Source organism: Lactuca virosa, chromosome 8 (genome assembly GCF_052849685.1).
Source record: "Lactuca virosa cultivar CGN04683 chromosome 8, Lactuca_virosa_CGN04683_v6, whole genome shotgun sequence".
Classification (NCBI taxonomy): Eukaryota; Viridiplantae; Streptophyta; class Magnoliopsida; order Asterales; family Asteraceae; genus Lactuca; species Lactuca virosa.
In genome coordinates this window covers 28,628,529-28,643,341 of record NC_136433.1, presented here as the reverse complement: position 1 = coordinate 28,643,341, position 14,813 = coordinate 28,628,529, and the positions used below count along the sequence as shown (strand labels likewise).

General features: G+C 31.7%; 1 protein-coding gene across 1 annotated transcript; it reads right to left on the bottom strand.

Annotated features, from left to right (window-relative positions):
• Nucleotides 1-834: 834 nt before the first annotated feature.
• On the bottom strand, nucleotides 835-5,133 carry LOC145129599 (uncharacterized). Its single transcript, XM_079064368.1, has 4 exons — nucleotides 4,461-5,133; nucleotides 4,193-4,308; nucleotides 2,244-2,481; nucleotides 835-2,159 (listed from the first exon to the last, which is right to left on the bottom strand). Exons 1-4 carry the CDS (start codon nucleotides 4,839-4,841, stop codon nucleotides 975-977), a joined length of 1,920 nt encoding a protein of 639 aa, XP_078920494.1. The 5' UTR covers nucleotides 4,842-5,133; the 3' UTR covers nucleotides 835-974.
• Nucleotides 5,134-14,813: the final 9,680 nt, after the last annotated feature.

The following is a 14,813-nucleotide window of genomic DNA, read 5'->3' as shown; positions in this document are numbered from 1 at the left end:
GGAAGTATTTTGGTTATTTAGTTATAAATTTTGAAAATATAATATTTATTTGGTATAATATTTCTATATCTTGACATTAGTAACTCTTGATGAAACATGTTTTATAATTTAGTATTAGAGAAATCTCCATTAAAATCGTAATATTCTTATGAAAAAAATATCAAATTAAATTTTATATATCGAAAAACACGGAATTTCGGCTTTAACTCCAAGAAAACTTTTTTAGGCCGGTTTCGTAGAGTTTAACCGGTATCCCGTCGTTACAATATTTGAACTTTTCTGAAGATAACTCTATTTTTAATCAATAACCAAAACATTATGACTTTTTTTAAAGATTGCCTTTGAACTGATGTATATTATTACTAACAAATCATTCATAACACATCTTTTTTTATGAACTAATGTATATTATTATTCATAACACATCTTTTTAATGATAACAGGAGAAAATCATTCATAACACATCTTTTTTTATCATCACAGAAGAAATATACTGTAGTTGTTAATTTCTAAAAATGTAAAGATAGACTAAAGACACGTATTAGCCATTTCAAATTCTCTACGTTTTCCTTGTGTATTATTGTATGTGCCATTATCATGAGTATTCCTCAAAATCCTAGTTTTTTGTAAGCTTTATCCGGTTTTTTTTATGTTTTTCTTTATTTTGTGTTTTTCTATAAATAAAACAATCAAGTTGAAATAAGTGAAATTTGTTTTGAATTGAGGATTTATTCTAGTTTCCGTAGTTGGTATTAGTTGATAATTATACAAAATCAGATTATAATGTTTGCTTAGGTTATAACCTGATTATGAATGAAGGTCAACTTAGAAATGTAAAATGCAAAGGCAAAGGTAAAGGCCGGCTGATAATGTTTTGTTGGTCTAATTACTTACACGTCATTTTTCACCAAAAAAAACTAGAGCCAGAATCACATGATGCCTGCCTAACAACATCCAACGTCCAACACTGGAACTTACTTTGTACTCCCTTTTTCACTCAAATCATCTTCATTAGAAGAACATGTAGTTGTAGCAGCAGTAGTAGTAGTGGTAGTCCCACCAGTGTGGACCGGATCCTTGAGGAGGTCAACCAAATCACCTTGGTCAATGCACCTCCTCATACCACCATGGGGAGAAACCAAACTCATTGCAGCAATAGCATTCACATTTACATCAGTGGTTGTGGTTGCTCCATAGAAACTTCCACCTCCAACACCAGAGGGGAACTGGGTAGATCCACTGAGGAGGAGGCGTAGTGTGTCCCTAGCACTCTTTTCTGAATCAGATTCTTGGACATTCAATGCTGGTGGAATGCTTACTACGCTCATAATAGCAGGGCCAGTACTGACTAGGTAGGCTTGACCCGAGGAGCAGATGTCCATTACTGGGATCGGGATGTGAACTATTGGGTGGTCGCACTCGTACATCAAAGGGGTGAAGAGCGGGATCTGTTGTGAAGGTGGCATGCCCATGGATATTGGTAGAAAAGGTGGGAGTGGGATTGAGATTTCAGAACATGTTTTTGCAGATGATGCAAGGAGTGACGAAAGGGGTGGCAATGTAAAAGATTCGGTTGATGTTGTATGCGGATGTTGGGGTGTTACCATAACCACGGGTGGACACCAGCAGTAATATGGAGGAGGAGGAGGAGAGAAGATAGATGATGGTGTAGTACTAGTATTAGTATTAGGAAAAGGATGTGTTGCTGAGATTATAGATGGAATTTGCATGTTCATGTTCCCACTTAATACTGATGGGAACAAGCAAATTCCAGAAGATGATGATGGAAGCCTGTTTTCTTCATGCTGATTTGAAGTGGAAGGAAGAGGATGTTTTTCGGAGGATGTTTCAAGGCGGACCCCTTCCACCCTACGTCTTAACTTGTCTCTGACTACATTTCTCAAGGAAGCTATGTTTCTGGGGAGGCCACCTTCTTTGAAGGAGCTTGGCCTAGGACTCAGGCTGCCTTGAATAATGCTACTGCAGGTCCGGACCCGTGAAGCCTTTGAACTTGATGATGCCAACAATGGAGGAGACTTTGAGTTTGAGGTTTCACCAACCAGAAAAGTCCGTAGATGATGTACAAAGCGTTGAAGACGGGAATTACTGATTCCGGTTAGTTCCGCAAGGGAAGGCTTCCTCTCCAGTAACTTCCTCATCTATAACAACAAGATATATATGTGTATACACATATCATCAGATTCAGACATCAGTTGGTTTCTTACTAAGATTTGCTGGGTTACCTTTTCGAGCAATTCATCACCGAGGAGTTTGGATTTTTCAGAGCACCACAAGTAGAAAGGCGTGGGGACCCTAACAACAAAAGATCGACCAGAGGTATCTGCTGGGATTCCTTCAATCACAACAGAGGAACAATCTGTTGTGTTTCTCAAGATTGATATTCTCTCTGCATGCCCATCATCCCCAACAAACGATATGCGTAGATCAGAAGTTGGTAATAATGACAGAACTAAGTTTCCCCTGTTGCAAACCACCCAACATAATAATAAGCATATATTCATTCTAACACACATACAACCATATACATACTAACAACTTTCACAACTTTAAACATCATTTTTTTTATATGTAAAAACCATTGTATTCTAATAATATTTCTTCTACAAAACAAATATAGACATGTTCTTATCTACTTTTCCTTTCACTTACTTTATAATTTCTTTAATTTACACTTTTCTTGTGGCCGAGGGGGGTAGCTGTAGCACATATGTTATTGATTCACAAACAACTTAATAATAAATGTTTTCTCCAACTTTACAACAATAGCTATCACTGTATTAACAACAGTGTATAAATTAAAACTAGGTATATCACCTAAACACCCAACTCAAATAACAATATGAATCTTAACAACTTGCTCTCACTCTCACTCTTGCCTTTTAAATTGAAGATCAGTTTAATTAGGTATGCCCTCAACCCCCTAACTTAAATACCAAATTAAACAGAATACACACATTGTTACTGAATAGCTAGCTGCGTGTGCTTGTCAATAGATATTAGGACTCAAGCCAAATCAGAGAAACAAGTCTCAGAATTTTGTTCATTACTTCCAACAGAATCATAACTATTCACCAAGAAAAAAACTAAGCCATCATTAAACTACTTGAGACAGGTAATGGCACATCAATATCACAAGAGAGAACAAGAGAAGTTAGAGAATAAGATAGTTCAACTTATAAAGCAAGAACCCTTCAAAACATGTGGCTATGTGTGATAATGGAGTATAGAATGTAAACAAAAACATATATGATACAAACATCAAAGATGTCCAAATAATTGGATGATAATAAGAGTTGCTGCAAAACCGATAGTAGAAGAACCCACAATATACAATATGAGAGCATGAATCTACCTTTACTTCTTCTTAATTCAGAGATCATAATAGAAAACGCCAGTTTACCTACAATGAAAAGATATATTCATTTTGACGCATGTACATGTCACCATTATAAAGCTAATATACAGGAGCCTACAATTTCTACTCACTGAGTGAGATTATGTTGATCCCCGCATAGGTCTAAAAGGAAGGGATCATCACATCACATGTGCATATTATTACTTCCTATATAGAGAATACAGCAACAGTCTGTATGACATCCAAACATGAACTGGAAGGCCATAATAGATTACCATTGCAACATAATAGTAACAGACATGTCCTATAAACAAACAAATGTAAATGTATTATCACATATATACCACCACCAAGTAGTACTCACAAGCTACCACCAAATCATTTACATCAACAAAATGACCCTAAGATCCACCAAAGTAACAATGTTTCCATGCATTCAACATGAATTTGATTATTATCCATCACATTAGCCGGATTTATCCTTCATATTAAAAAGAAAAGTTTACAAGCCTACAAATAAACCACTTGCAGCTAAAATCTTGATAGTCAGTATTATGTGAAGTTGAAAGCCAAACCAACACTCATATAAGATAAAATAACTGCTACATTCAGTCGTTCAAAAGAAAATATATGCAAAGACAAGATTCGGTAATCATATTAAATAAGCTATTAATGAACACTTATGCATCTATAGGCAACTTGTTGATGTGCCAGAAGTAAATCTTAAGATGAATGTGAATTTGGGAGATGTACCACTAAAACTAATGACAACAGAACACATTGCAGATGCTAACTGATAAAACAGGAAACAACTACCTTGCACTTGTTGGAATAAGACGAGTTCCTTGTTTGTTGATCTTCCCAACACGAATTGATACAAGAGGGATACATAAGCACCTTGCGAGCAAACCGACTTCTGATGGCTCAAAATGCTGTCATGAAAACCAAGTTGAAGAATAAACATCAGTACATCACGCGATTCAACTGCAACAATACATCATCACGAGCATTCACTTTAATTGTTCGACACTCAATGAGAGCTTAATAATATTGAGGTGATTCTAGAGGAAACCATAAAGTATACCTGACTTAGATGCGACAGCAATCGGTCTTCAGCCACGCTGGATACATTAAGCTTGAGCAAGGGCTTCAACCTCTCATCGGCGCGACACGCTCCCAATACTTGCATATCAAGAGCCTGTAGCCACTGTACAACCGTGCCTTCTTGAGTGTTTCGTTGCATCAGCATATCGCTATCTCGGTCGCCATCTCCAACAAACAAATCCGTCAAACGAGCTGCAAGTCCAATATTATTTCCATTCCTCCTCGTCAAGGAATCTCCCGAAGCTGCCGCCGGAGAAACCTCACCGGTACCACCGGATACCGGTGACAAATCATCGTTTGATTGTTGTTGATCATCTACCTCCCGATCACTAAAAGATTGTTGTTTTCCAGAATTATTCATATTGATTGATTATAACGCAGAACCTTTACAAATTAAATGTTTAGACTCTAATTGAAGATTAGAAACCCTTGATCGCAAGGGGCTAAACAATATCCTTCAAACGAAATCCAACGATCGATCGGAGTGTGAAAACAGAGACCGACTCGAGGGATCTGATCCGATCAATCTTCAAAATGTGAATTAGTAGAAACGCAACACAAAGAATCACAAAAACTAATGCAAGATGACTCCTATAAAAGGAAAAGAGGTTACGGACTTGAAGAACAGGTTATTCTGATTTCAGATGGTGGTTGGAATCCGGCTCCAACGGTGGGACATACGTTAGCAATTGGATAACATCAGCCTTCAATTTATATTTTATAAACTAGACTATTAAACTATAATATTCAAAAACTTCTAATAATATATTAGAATATTCTAATAAATCTAACAAGTAAAATATTAGAATATTTTAACATATCTATCAATTTTAGAAGAAACATTCTAAAATTTTGATTTGATTATTTACACTGTAATATTTCAATATAATATTTCACTCATATTTTTAAAGAAACAGTGTTTTTTTTTTAATTTTTTTAGATAAATTAAATAACAAAATTAATATTTAAAAAAAAGAATTTTTTGCTTTTCTCTTTATTTTAATATATATATATACTAGTAGGCTACCCGCGCGATGCGACGGCACGAGATAGTTTCTTACGGCGGATTGTTTTTATGTGGCGATTAGTTTTCTTTTCGTGTCAAATAGTTCGTTTCAGTCTTTTAGCAAAAAAAAATTATGTTGGATAGTTCCATTCGACGAATAATTTCTAGCTAAGCACGTAAATGCGGGAGCGAAATAGTTTCTTATCCGATGTTATCTATTGCTCTAGCTTTTATTTTACAATTAGATTAAATGTAAAAGTGTATGTAACAATCTTTAATGTTTGATCCATGAATAGGTTCTATCAGCAATTACTTTCATTTAATATCTAACGAATTGTTTCCTTTTCAAATTTAGGTTTGGTTCAAATTTTTTTTTTTAAGTCAAAAGTATTTTATTGTTTTTTTGGACGATCCTAAATGAAAATTAATAATAAAAATACATAATAAATTAATTATTTCAACTTCACTTTCTCATCTAGTTACAAATTAAATTAATTATTTCATATCTTTATTTTTTGGACTGATTATATATTAAAATTACATAATAAATCAATAATTTTAAAAACTTTCACATGAAACCAGAACCGGAACCCGAAACCAGAACCGGAACCCGATGGAACCAGTCGTTGGAACCGGCCTAAAACCGGGAACCGGACCGGATAACTCACTCATATTTTGAAAGTTGCATAACTCACTCAATTTAACTTTTTTTGACCTGAATCTTTTTCCTACATGTAGATTATGATTTGTAGTTAAGTTTAGACTATAAAAACGTTTGATTTGGTTAAAAATTGAATGAGTTACAAGCCCCGCAAGGAAGGTGTCAAATCAGAATTTTTTTTATGTTTTAGCAATTAAATGTAATCTGAATTTGTTATTCAAATGTGCATAACTCACTCAATTTAACTTCTTTTTACATGAATCTTTTTCCTACACGTAGATTAGGATTTGTAGTTAAGTTTAGACTATAAAAACGTTTGATTTGGTTAAAAATTGAATGAGTTACAAGCCCCGCAAAGAAGGGTGTCAAATCAGAATTTTTTTTATGTTACAACAACTAAACGTAATCTGACTTTGTTGTTCAAATGTGCATAACTCACTCGGTTTAAGTTTTTTTGACCTGAATATTTTTCCTACACATAGTTTAGGTTTTGTAGTTAAGTTTAGACTATAAAAACGCTTGATTTGGTTAAAAATTGAATGAGTTACAAGTCCCGCAAGGAAACGTGTCAAATCAGACCGGTTCCAAAATTGAAAACCCGGCAAAAACCGGAATCTGTAGAACCGCCGGGCCGGTTCGGTTCTTGATTTTGGCAGAAGCCGGTTCGGGTCCGGGTCGGGCCGGTTCCGGCCGGTTCGGTCCGTTTGCTCATGCCTAATGAAAAGTATCTTTTCAAACATAACATTTTAAAAATAAAAGTTGATAGTATTTTAAAGCAACGAAAAACAACTTTTATCAAAACAATTAAACTAAACCAAAAAGGAACTTAAAATAATTAAAAGACGTTACTCCTTAGAAAAAAATAAACTAAAACGATAACCTTTGTCATCACAAATGATATTGAACATTGCTTTTAAATACTCAACATTGCTATGAGAATCTAAATACTAATAATTAAAAAAAATAACAAACATAAATGATAAATCTCTTTTTATCTTTTGAATAAAAATTAATACACAAAATCAAGAAATGGGTTTACATTGAAGTTACAAATCAAAACCCTTCATTATAAAAAATTTAAATCTCTATTTTAGTATGAAAACCTTAAGAATCAAAACTCCTTAATTTCCAAAATCTACTAAACAAATACTTTTAGGTTCCTATAAACAAACAAAATCAAACAGCCATTTCCTTACATATAATCACAAAAACACACATACACAGTCTACTTGATGATACAAACAAATGAAATATATACATCTAAAAAGTAATTTAAAGATAATTAATCTTACAATAAAGCACTATGGAAGTAATACAAAATAAAATATCATTTACAAAAAACTTCTCATTTGACTTAATACCAAAAATCATCCAGCAACTCACCAACTATTTAACTATTTAATTATTTCAAACATAAGCAATTAAAGTCATCTAGTTGCAGCTAAGAACCAACCAAATTTGATCCTCATTACAACACCTTTCCTTGCTTCAGCACCAACAAAAAGCTGCAAAGGAACAAAAATAAAAAGTGAGATTTTGACATGTAAAATTAACTAAGCGTATATAGAAAATAATCAAACTGAAAATAGGGGTTTAAATTCTTATAATGTAATTGACTATGGGTAGATTAAATTCATATATACCATGAACATGCATTTTGCCTAAAGAGAGCACCGGTTTCTTTCACAGTTCTGTCACTACTTGGAAAATTACAAAACAATCAACAAAAAATTCATGGGTTGTGATTTAAAATTCCTACAAATGAAAAGATTAAAATAAAATAAAACAAACCTTCAAATAATCACATATCTGTCTCCTCTAGATCTGTCTTCACCTCACTTTGTACACAAAAACACAAAAAAACGATAACTAAAATGAAAAACGAATAGTTAAGCTTTAGGTTTGGTATCCAAGTTCCTTTTCTTTCCTATGTCTGTGTTTCAGTCAAAAGAAAGCATCCCAATAAATCTATAAAAAAACCCAAACACTTGTAAACATACACACAGTGAGTATTATAAATACTTGAGTGACAGTGAACAACCTGAAACACAAGAAGAGGCATATATTGGAATCAAAAACTCTGGTAGAATGCACAGATTACAGTGAGGGAAAGCATTAAAAATGTTACCGTCAGCACCAAGAGACGATGGTGCAACATTAGTACAAAACACTTCCCGACATGGATGAGGCGAAGTGTGAGTATTTCACTCATTTCGTTTGTACATAAAAAAAAACCCTGGTAGAAGCTTCAACACTTTCCGATTTCATAGAGAGGTTACTGGCGGAAAGAGATCTCAAAATCGGAGGTTGAGGTCATGAACTGGTCAATGAAAAGGTAAAGATTATGACTTAGGGTTTGTCTTGGGATAAAACGCTATCTAGCCGTTTGATTTGGATTCCACATGCTATAATATGTACCTTTGAAGCCCTAAATTTGCTGGCTAGCAGATCCGGTTAGTATTTTTGGATCTAACCCAGAAAGGAAAGGAGTGGCGTGTAAGCGTGGCAGGAGGCAGAAAAGGTAGTTGATTTGAATGGTTGAAGAAGGAAGGAAATGAAGCAGCGAGCGGATTTGGGCTGTTGATAGAGGTGAAGCTCGAGATGGTGGTTGTTCGGTGATGTTGAAACTCGTGTTGACGGAGCGAGAGTAGGAAGCGGATGTGATGTTCTTGTTTAGCTGAGGTAGTGACCGACAGGGCGCAGGTGGGAGTGGCGACATGTCACTCTGTTACAAAGTAAAAACCTGTGTATGAAAGACAAATGTTAGAATCAAAGATGTTCTCTAGGGTTTGTGGCTGAAAGAGTTGGAGCAGAGAGTTTGGAAGGAAACACTTGGGTGTGTTTAATGCAAACAAAGGTTGTATGCCTATGGATGAAATGGAAATGATGAGATATAACAGGCCAAAAAAAATGTTGATTTTAAAATTTGAATCCTAGAGAATTCACTTTATCATCGGATATATGGCGATATATGCGGATTTAACAACACTCGGTCAACATTTAAAGAAGCTGAGTCAAAAGGCTGCTAAAATTAAGGAAATATATGCATTGCTTGATTGTACATTCAGTTTAACAATTTAAAATATAATATTATTTAATTGATGATTGGTTGTACTATAAGCTTAAAGATTTGAACGTCTTAAAAAATATTATTATTTTATTGGATCTATTTATAGAAATAGTAGGATTTCTTTTATAAGTTAGTAAAGATATATATATATATATATATATATATATATATATATATATATATATATTGATCTCCAAGATGAGTGATTAGGATCGTATCTCCATGTCTCACAAAATTAGCATGATCTGAAATAAACTTATATATATAATCATTCAAAACAAACGTTTCCAAACAATATAGATATGTAAATCCAACTTAAATATCTATAAGATATTCAACCCAAACATACACAGTCCAATCGATTCTCATAAATCTTGGTTCAACAATTATCTGGAAGAATCACCTAACCTGATGAATCGTTTGAGTAGTTGTTTGACTACACAGCTAGGGGAGTCCTTGGTGAGTGTAAGTATTTTAAGGTAACCAATGTTCAGAGTATTTGACAAATACGGTGTCCCATTTTATCTGTATTTGTGGTTTATAAATACACACTATCAACGTAATTCACGAGACCGTCTACAATAATCAAGTGTTGTCATCTCACTCTGGAAGATGCTCTAGACATACCCTCCAACTGTCTGATCTGGACATGCTAATACTGACTATCCAAAAAAAGAAGGACTACTGCACTCTGTTTTAAATCTCACACATTACCCAACTATGAGACTATTCGGATTTCCAACTTACTTCGATCTAAATTATCATTTATAAGTCTTAATTAAAATTAAACAAGACTATAAAAAAATTAAGTTTAAATAAAGTTTATTGATCACATTATACTATTATAACTTAGTAAATAAAACCAACACAAAGATACAGATAGTAAACAATTAATATAATATTAAAATTCGAACGATGGACACTTTTATTATAACTATGCACTTGAAAGTAACTACACATTCACCTGGTTAAATGTGAAAGACTCTTAGTGAAGTATGTGCTCCAAATAAGCATCAACTTTTACTTTTAAAAGAACATAGATATAAATATTGCTATGTTTAGTCACACTTTATATTATTCCCGGTTATAATTGTTGTTTCTGAGATTGATCAATAACTCCAAACGAAATACCAGATTATAGTTGATAAGAAACAACCATGTAAGATCGTATCAGAGGTAGGATCTGTTTGGCATATAAAGATACTAGGCGAATGCCCGCGCGTTGCGTGGGATATAAAAAAATATTTTATATTAAAAATAACTAAATCATTGTTATTAACAATTAAATAATAATTTCATAAGAAATATAAAAAATGATTTTAGTATTGTTATTATGTTGAACTATATTATAAGAGATAAGGTTGGAACTTGAAGTTGTTTTGCATATACAAAGTTATATGATTAAAATAGAAAAAAAAAATTAAAAATAAATAAATCATTATTGTTATCTATTAAATAATAATTTCATATTAAATTAAAACATTTACATTAAATATTATCATTATGTAGAAAATACGATAATAGAGACATCTTTTTATCTATCTTAAATTTTATCATTCTGTACAACATATGATAATAGAGACAACTTTTTATCTTAAATAGTAAAAAAATGTTTTGTATCATAAATATTACCATAATTATGTAGAAGATATGATAATAGTGACGTCTTTTATAAGGTTAAAACTTTAAATTGTATTACATACAAGGTTGTAAAACTTGGCTAACACAACCAAATACTCGGCATGTTACTTAAACTCGGCCTCCAATGGAAGCGAGTTTGCCTAACTCGGCCAGAAGACACTCGGATCCTTATTAAACTCGATCCCAATCTAAAAAATACGGTCCAAAATCATTTTCGAAATTCTGAAATTTAATTTGTCACTTGTCGACAAAGACAATCTCACCAAAGAATACACTCAACGTCCTACAAAGTTAGATGCAAGGAAGATCTCATGGCTTAGTCCATTTGAAATATTTCACATTTTTTCCTATTTATAGAGGAGAATACATTCTCTTGTTTACTCTCATGATCAATGTAGGATGAAGACATTTTAATTAAACGCATTTCTTTATTTGCCAATAATTTCATTTTGTTAAATAAAATATTAAATAATAAAAATAAAACGTTATCCAGAAAATTTATTGTTCAATAGTTCCATTTTTCAGTAATCTCGTAAGTTGCTATAAAAAATTAAGTTTTTATTGAATAACTTTTTGTTAAATCTAAAATCATAAATTCAGTTAGGTACTTAATATAGAAAGTTTGTTTATATGTATTTTCTTGATTCAAAATGTCATTATAAAATGAATTCATTTATAAAATATAATCGAGTATGTATTTCGTGCTTTTGAATCAAAGTGATTTTTCAAACAATTATAATTTTATGTTTAGGTAGATTTTTTTATATTTATATAACATTATGTAACTTATAATATTATTATAAACAATTTGAATAATCATGAGAGTTTCAAATGTATGTGGTGAAAGGAAAATGCTTCATTTATCGGTCCAAATTGATCAAACTCGGACCGATTTAGCTTAATATACCAAACTACATAACGTTTTTTCTATTGAAATCCGGTTTGTATATATTTTGTGTTTTTGAATCAAATTTATTTTTCAAACAATTATAATTTTATGTTTAGTTAACTTATTTATAATATTATTAGAAACAATTTGAAAAATCATGGGAGTTTCAAATGTATGTGCTGAAAGGAAAATGTATCCTTTATCGGTCCAAATTGATCAAACTCAGACCGATTCAACTCAATATACCAAACTACATAACAGTTTTTCAACTGAAACTCTATTTGAACCTAAAAAATCTTGTTCAAAACCATTTTCGGGATTCTAAAACTTAAATGGACAGTTGCCAATAAAGACAATCTCACCAAAGAATACCCTCAACATTCTAAAAAGGTAGGCATAAGGAAGTTCTCATGGTTTGGTCCCTTTGAAACATTTCACAACCTTTCCTATTTATAGAAGATGAAACGTTCTCTTGTTTACTCTTACCATCGATGTGGGATGAAGACATTGTAATAAAACATGCTTTCTTGTTTATAAAACATTATTCAACTTATTTAGTAAAACACCATTTCTCTTGTTTACCCTTTCTTTATTGTTCAATAGTTCCATTTTTCTATAATCTCGTAAGTTGCTATCCAAGAAAGTAAGTTTTTATTGAATAACTTTTTGTTCAATTGTAAAATCATAAATTCAGTTAGGTAGATTTTTCCAATAATTATAATTTTATGTTTAGGTAGATTTTTTTATATTTATATAACATTATGTAACTTATAATATTATTATAAACAATTTGAATAATCATGAGAGTTTCAAATGTATGTGGTGAAAGGAAAATGCTTCATTTATCGGTCCAAATTGATCAAACTCGGACCGATTCAGCTTAATATACCAAACTACATAACGTTTTTTCTATTGAAATCCGGTTTGTATATATTTTGTGTTTTTGAATCAAATTTATTTTTCAAACAATTATAATTTTATGTTTAGGTAACTTATTTATAATATTATTAGAAACAATTTGAAAAATCATGGGAGTTTCAAATGTATGTGCTGAAAGGAAAATGTTTCCTTTATTGGTCCAAATTGATCAAACTCAGACCGATTCAACTCAATATACCAAACTACATAACGGTTTTTCAACTGAAACTCTATTTGAACCTAAAAAAATCTTGTTCAAAACCATTTTCGGGATTCTAAAACTTAAATGGACAGTTGTCAATAAAGACAATCTCACCAAAGAATACCCTCAACATCCTAAAAAGGTAGGCATAAGGAAGTTCTCATGGTTTGGTCCCTTTGAAACATTTCACAACCTTTCCTATTTATAGAAGATGAAACGTTCTCTTGTTTACTCTCACCATCGATGTGGGATGAAGACATTGTAATAAAACACACTTTCTTGTTTATAAAACATTATTCAACTTATTTAGTAAAACACCATTTCTCTTGTTTACCCTTTCTTTATTGTTCAATAGTTCCATTTTTCTATAATCTCGTAAGTTGCTATCCAAGAAAGTAAGTTTTTATTGAATAACTTTTTGTTCAATTGTAAAATCATAAATTCAGTTAGGTAGATTTTTCAAATAATTATAATTTTATGTTTAGGTAGATTTTTTTATATTTATATAACATTATGTAACTTATAATATTATTATAAACAATTTGAATAATCATGAGAGTTTCAAATGTATGTGGTGAAAGGAAAATGCTTCATTTATCGGTCCAAATTGATCAAACTCGGACCGATTCAGCTTAATATACCAAACTACATAACGTTTTTTCTATTGAAATCCGGTTTGTATATATTTTGTGTTTTTGAATCAAATTTATTTTTCAAACAATTATAATTTTATGTTTAGGTAACTTATTTATAATATTATTAGAAACAATTTGAAAAATCATGGGAGTTTAAATGTATGTGCTGAAAGGAAAATGCTTCCTTTATCAGTCCAAATTGATCAAACTCAGACCGATTCAACTCAATATACCAAACTACATAACGGTTTTTCAACTAAAACTCTATTTGAACCTAAAAAAATCTTGTTCAAAACCATTTTCGGGATTCTAAAACTTAAATGGACAGTTGCCAATAAAGACAATCTCACCAAAGAATACCCTCAACATCCTAAAAAGGTAGGCATAAGGAAGTTCTCATGGTTTGGTCCCTTTGAAACATTTCACAACCTTTCCTATTTATAGAAGATGAAACGTTCTCTTGTTTACTCTCACCATCGATGTGGGATGAAGACATTGTAATAAAACACATTTTCTTGTTTATAAAACATTATTCAACTTATTTAGTAAAACACCATTTCTCTTGTTTACCCTTTCTTTATTGTTCAATAGTTCCATTTTTCTATAATCTCGTAAGTTGCTATCCAAGAAAGTAAGTTTTTATTGAATAACTTTTTGTTCAATTGTAAAATCATAAATTCAGTTAGGTAGATTTTTCAAATAATTATAATTTTATGTTTAGGTAGATTTTTTTATATTTATATAACATTATGTAACTTATAATATTATTATAAACAATTTGAATAATCATGAGAGTTTCAAATGTATGTGGTGAAAGGAAAATGCTTCATTTATCGGTCCAAATTGATCAAACTCGGACCGATTCAGCTTAATATACCAAACTACATAACGTTTTTTCTATTGAAATCCGGTTTGTATATATTTTGTGTTTTTGAATCAAATTTATTTTTCAAACAATTATAATTTTATGTTTAGGTAACTTATTTATAATATTATTAGAAACAATTTGAAAAATCATGGGAGTTTCAAATGTATGTGCTGAAAGGAAAATGCTTCCTTTATCGGTCCAAATTGATCAAACTCAGACCGATTCAACTCAATATACCAAACTACATAACGGTTTTTCAACTAAAACTCTATTTGAACCTAAAAAAATCTTGTTCAAAACCATTTTCGGGATTCTAAAACTTAAATGGACAGTTGCCAATAAAGACAATCTCACCAAAGAATACCCTCAACATCCTAAAAAGGTAGGCATAAGGAAGTTCTCATGGTTTGGTCCCTTTGAAACATTTCACAACCTTTCCTATT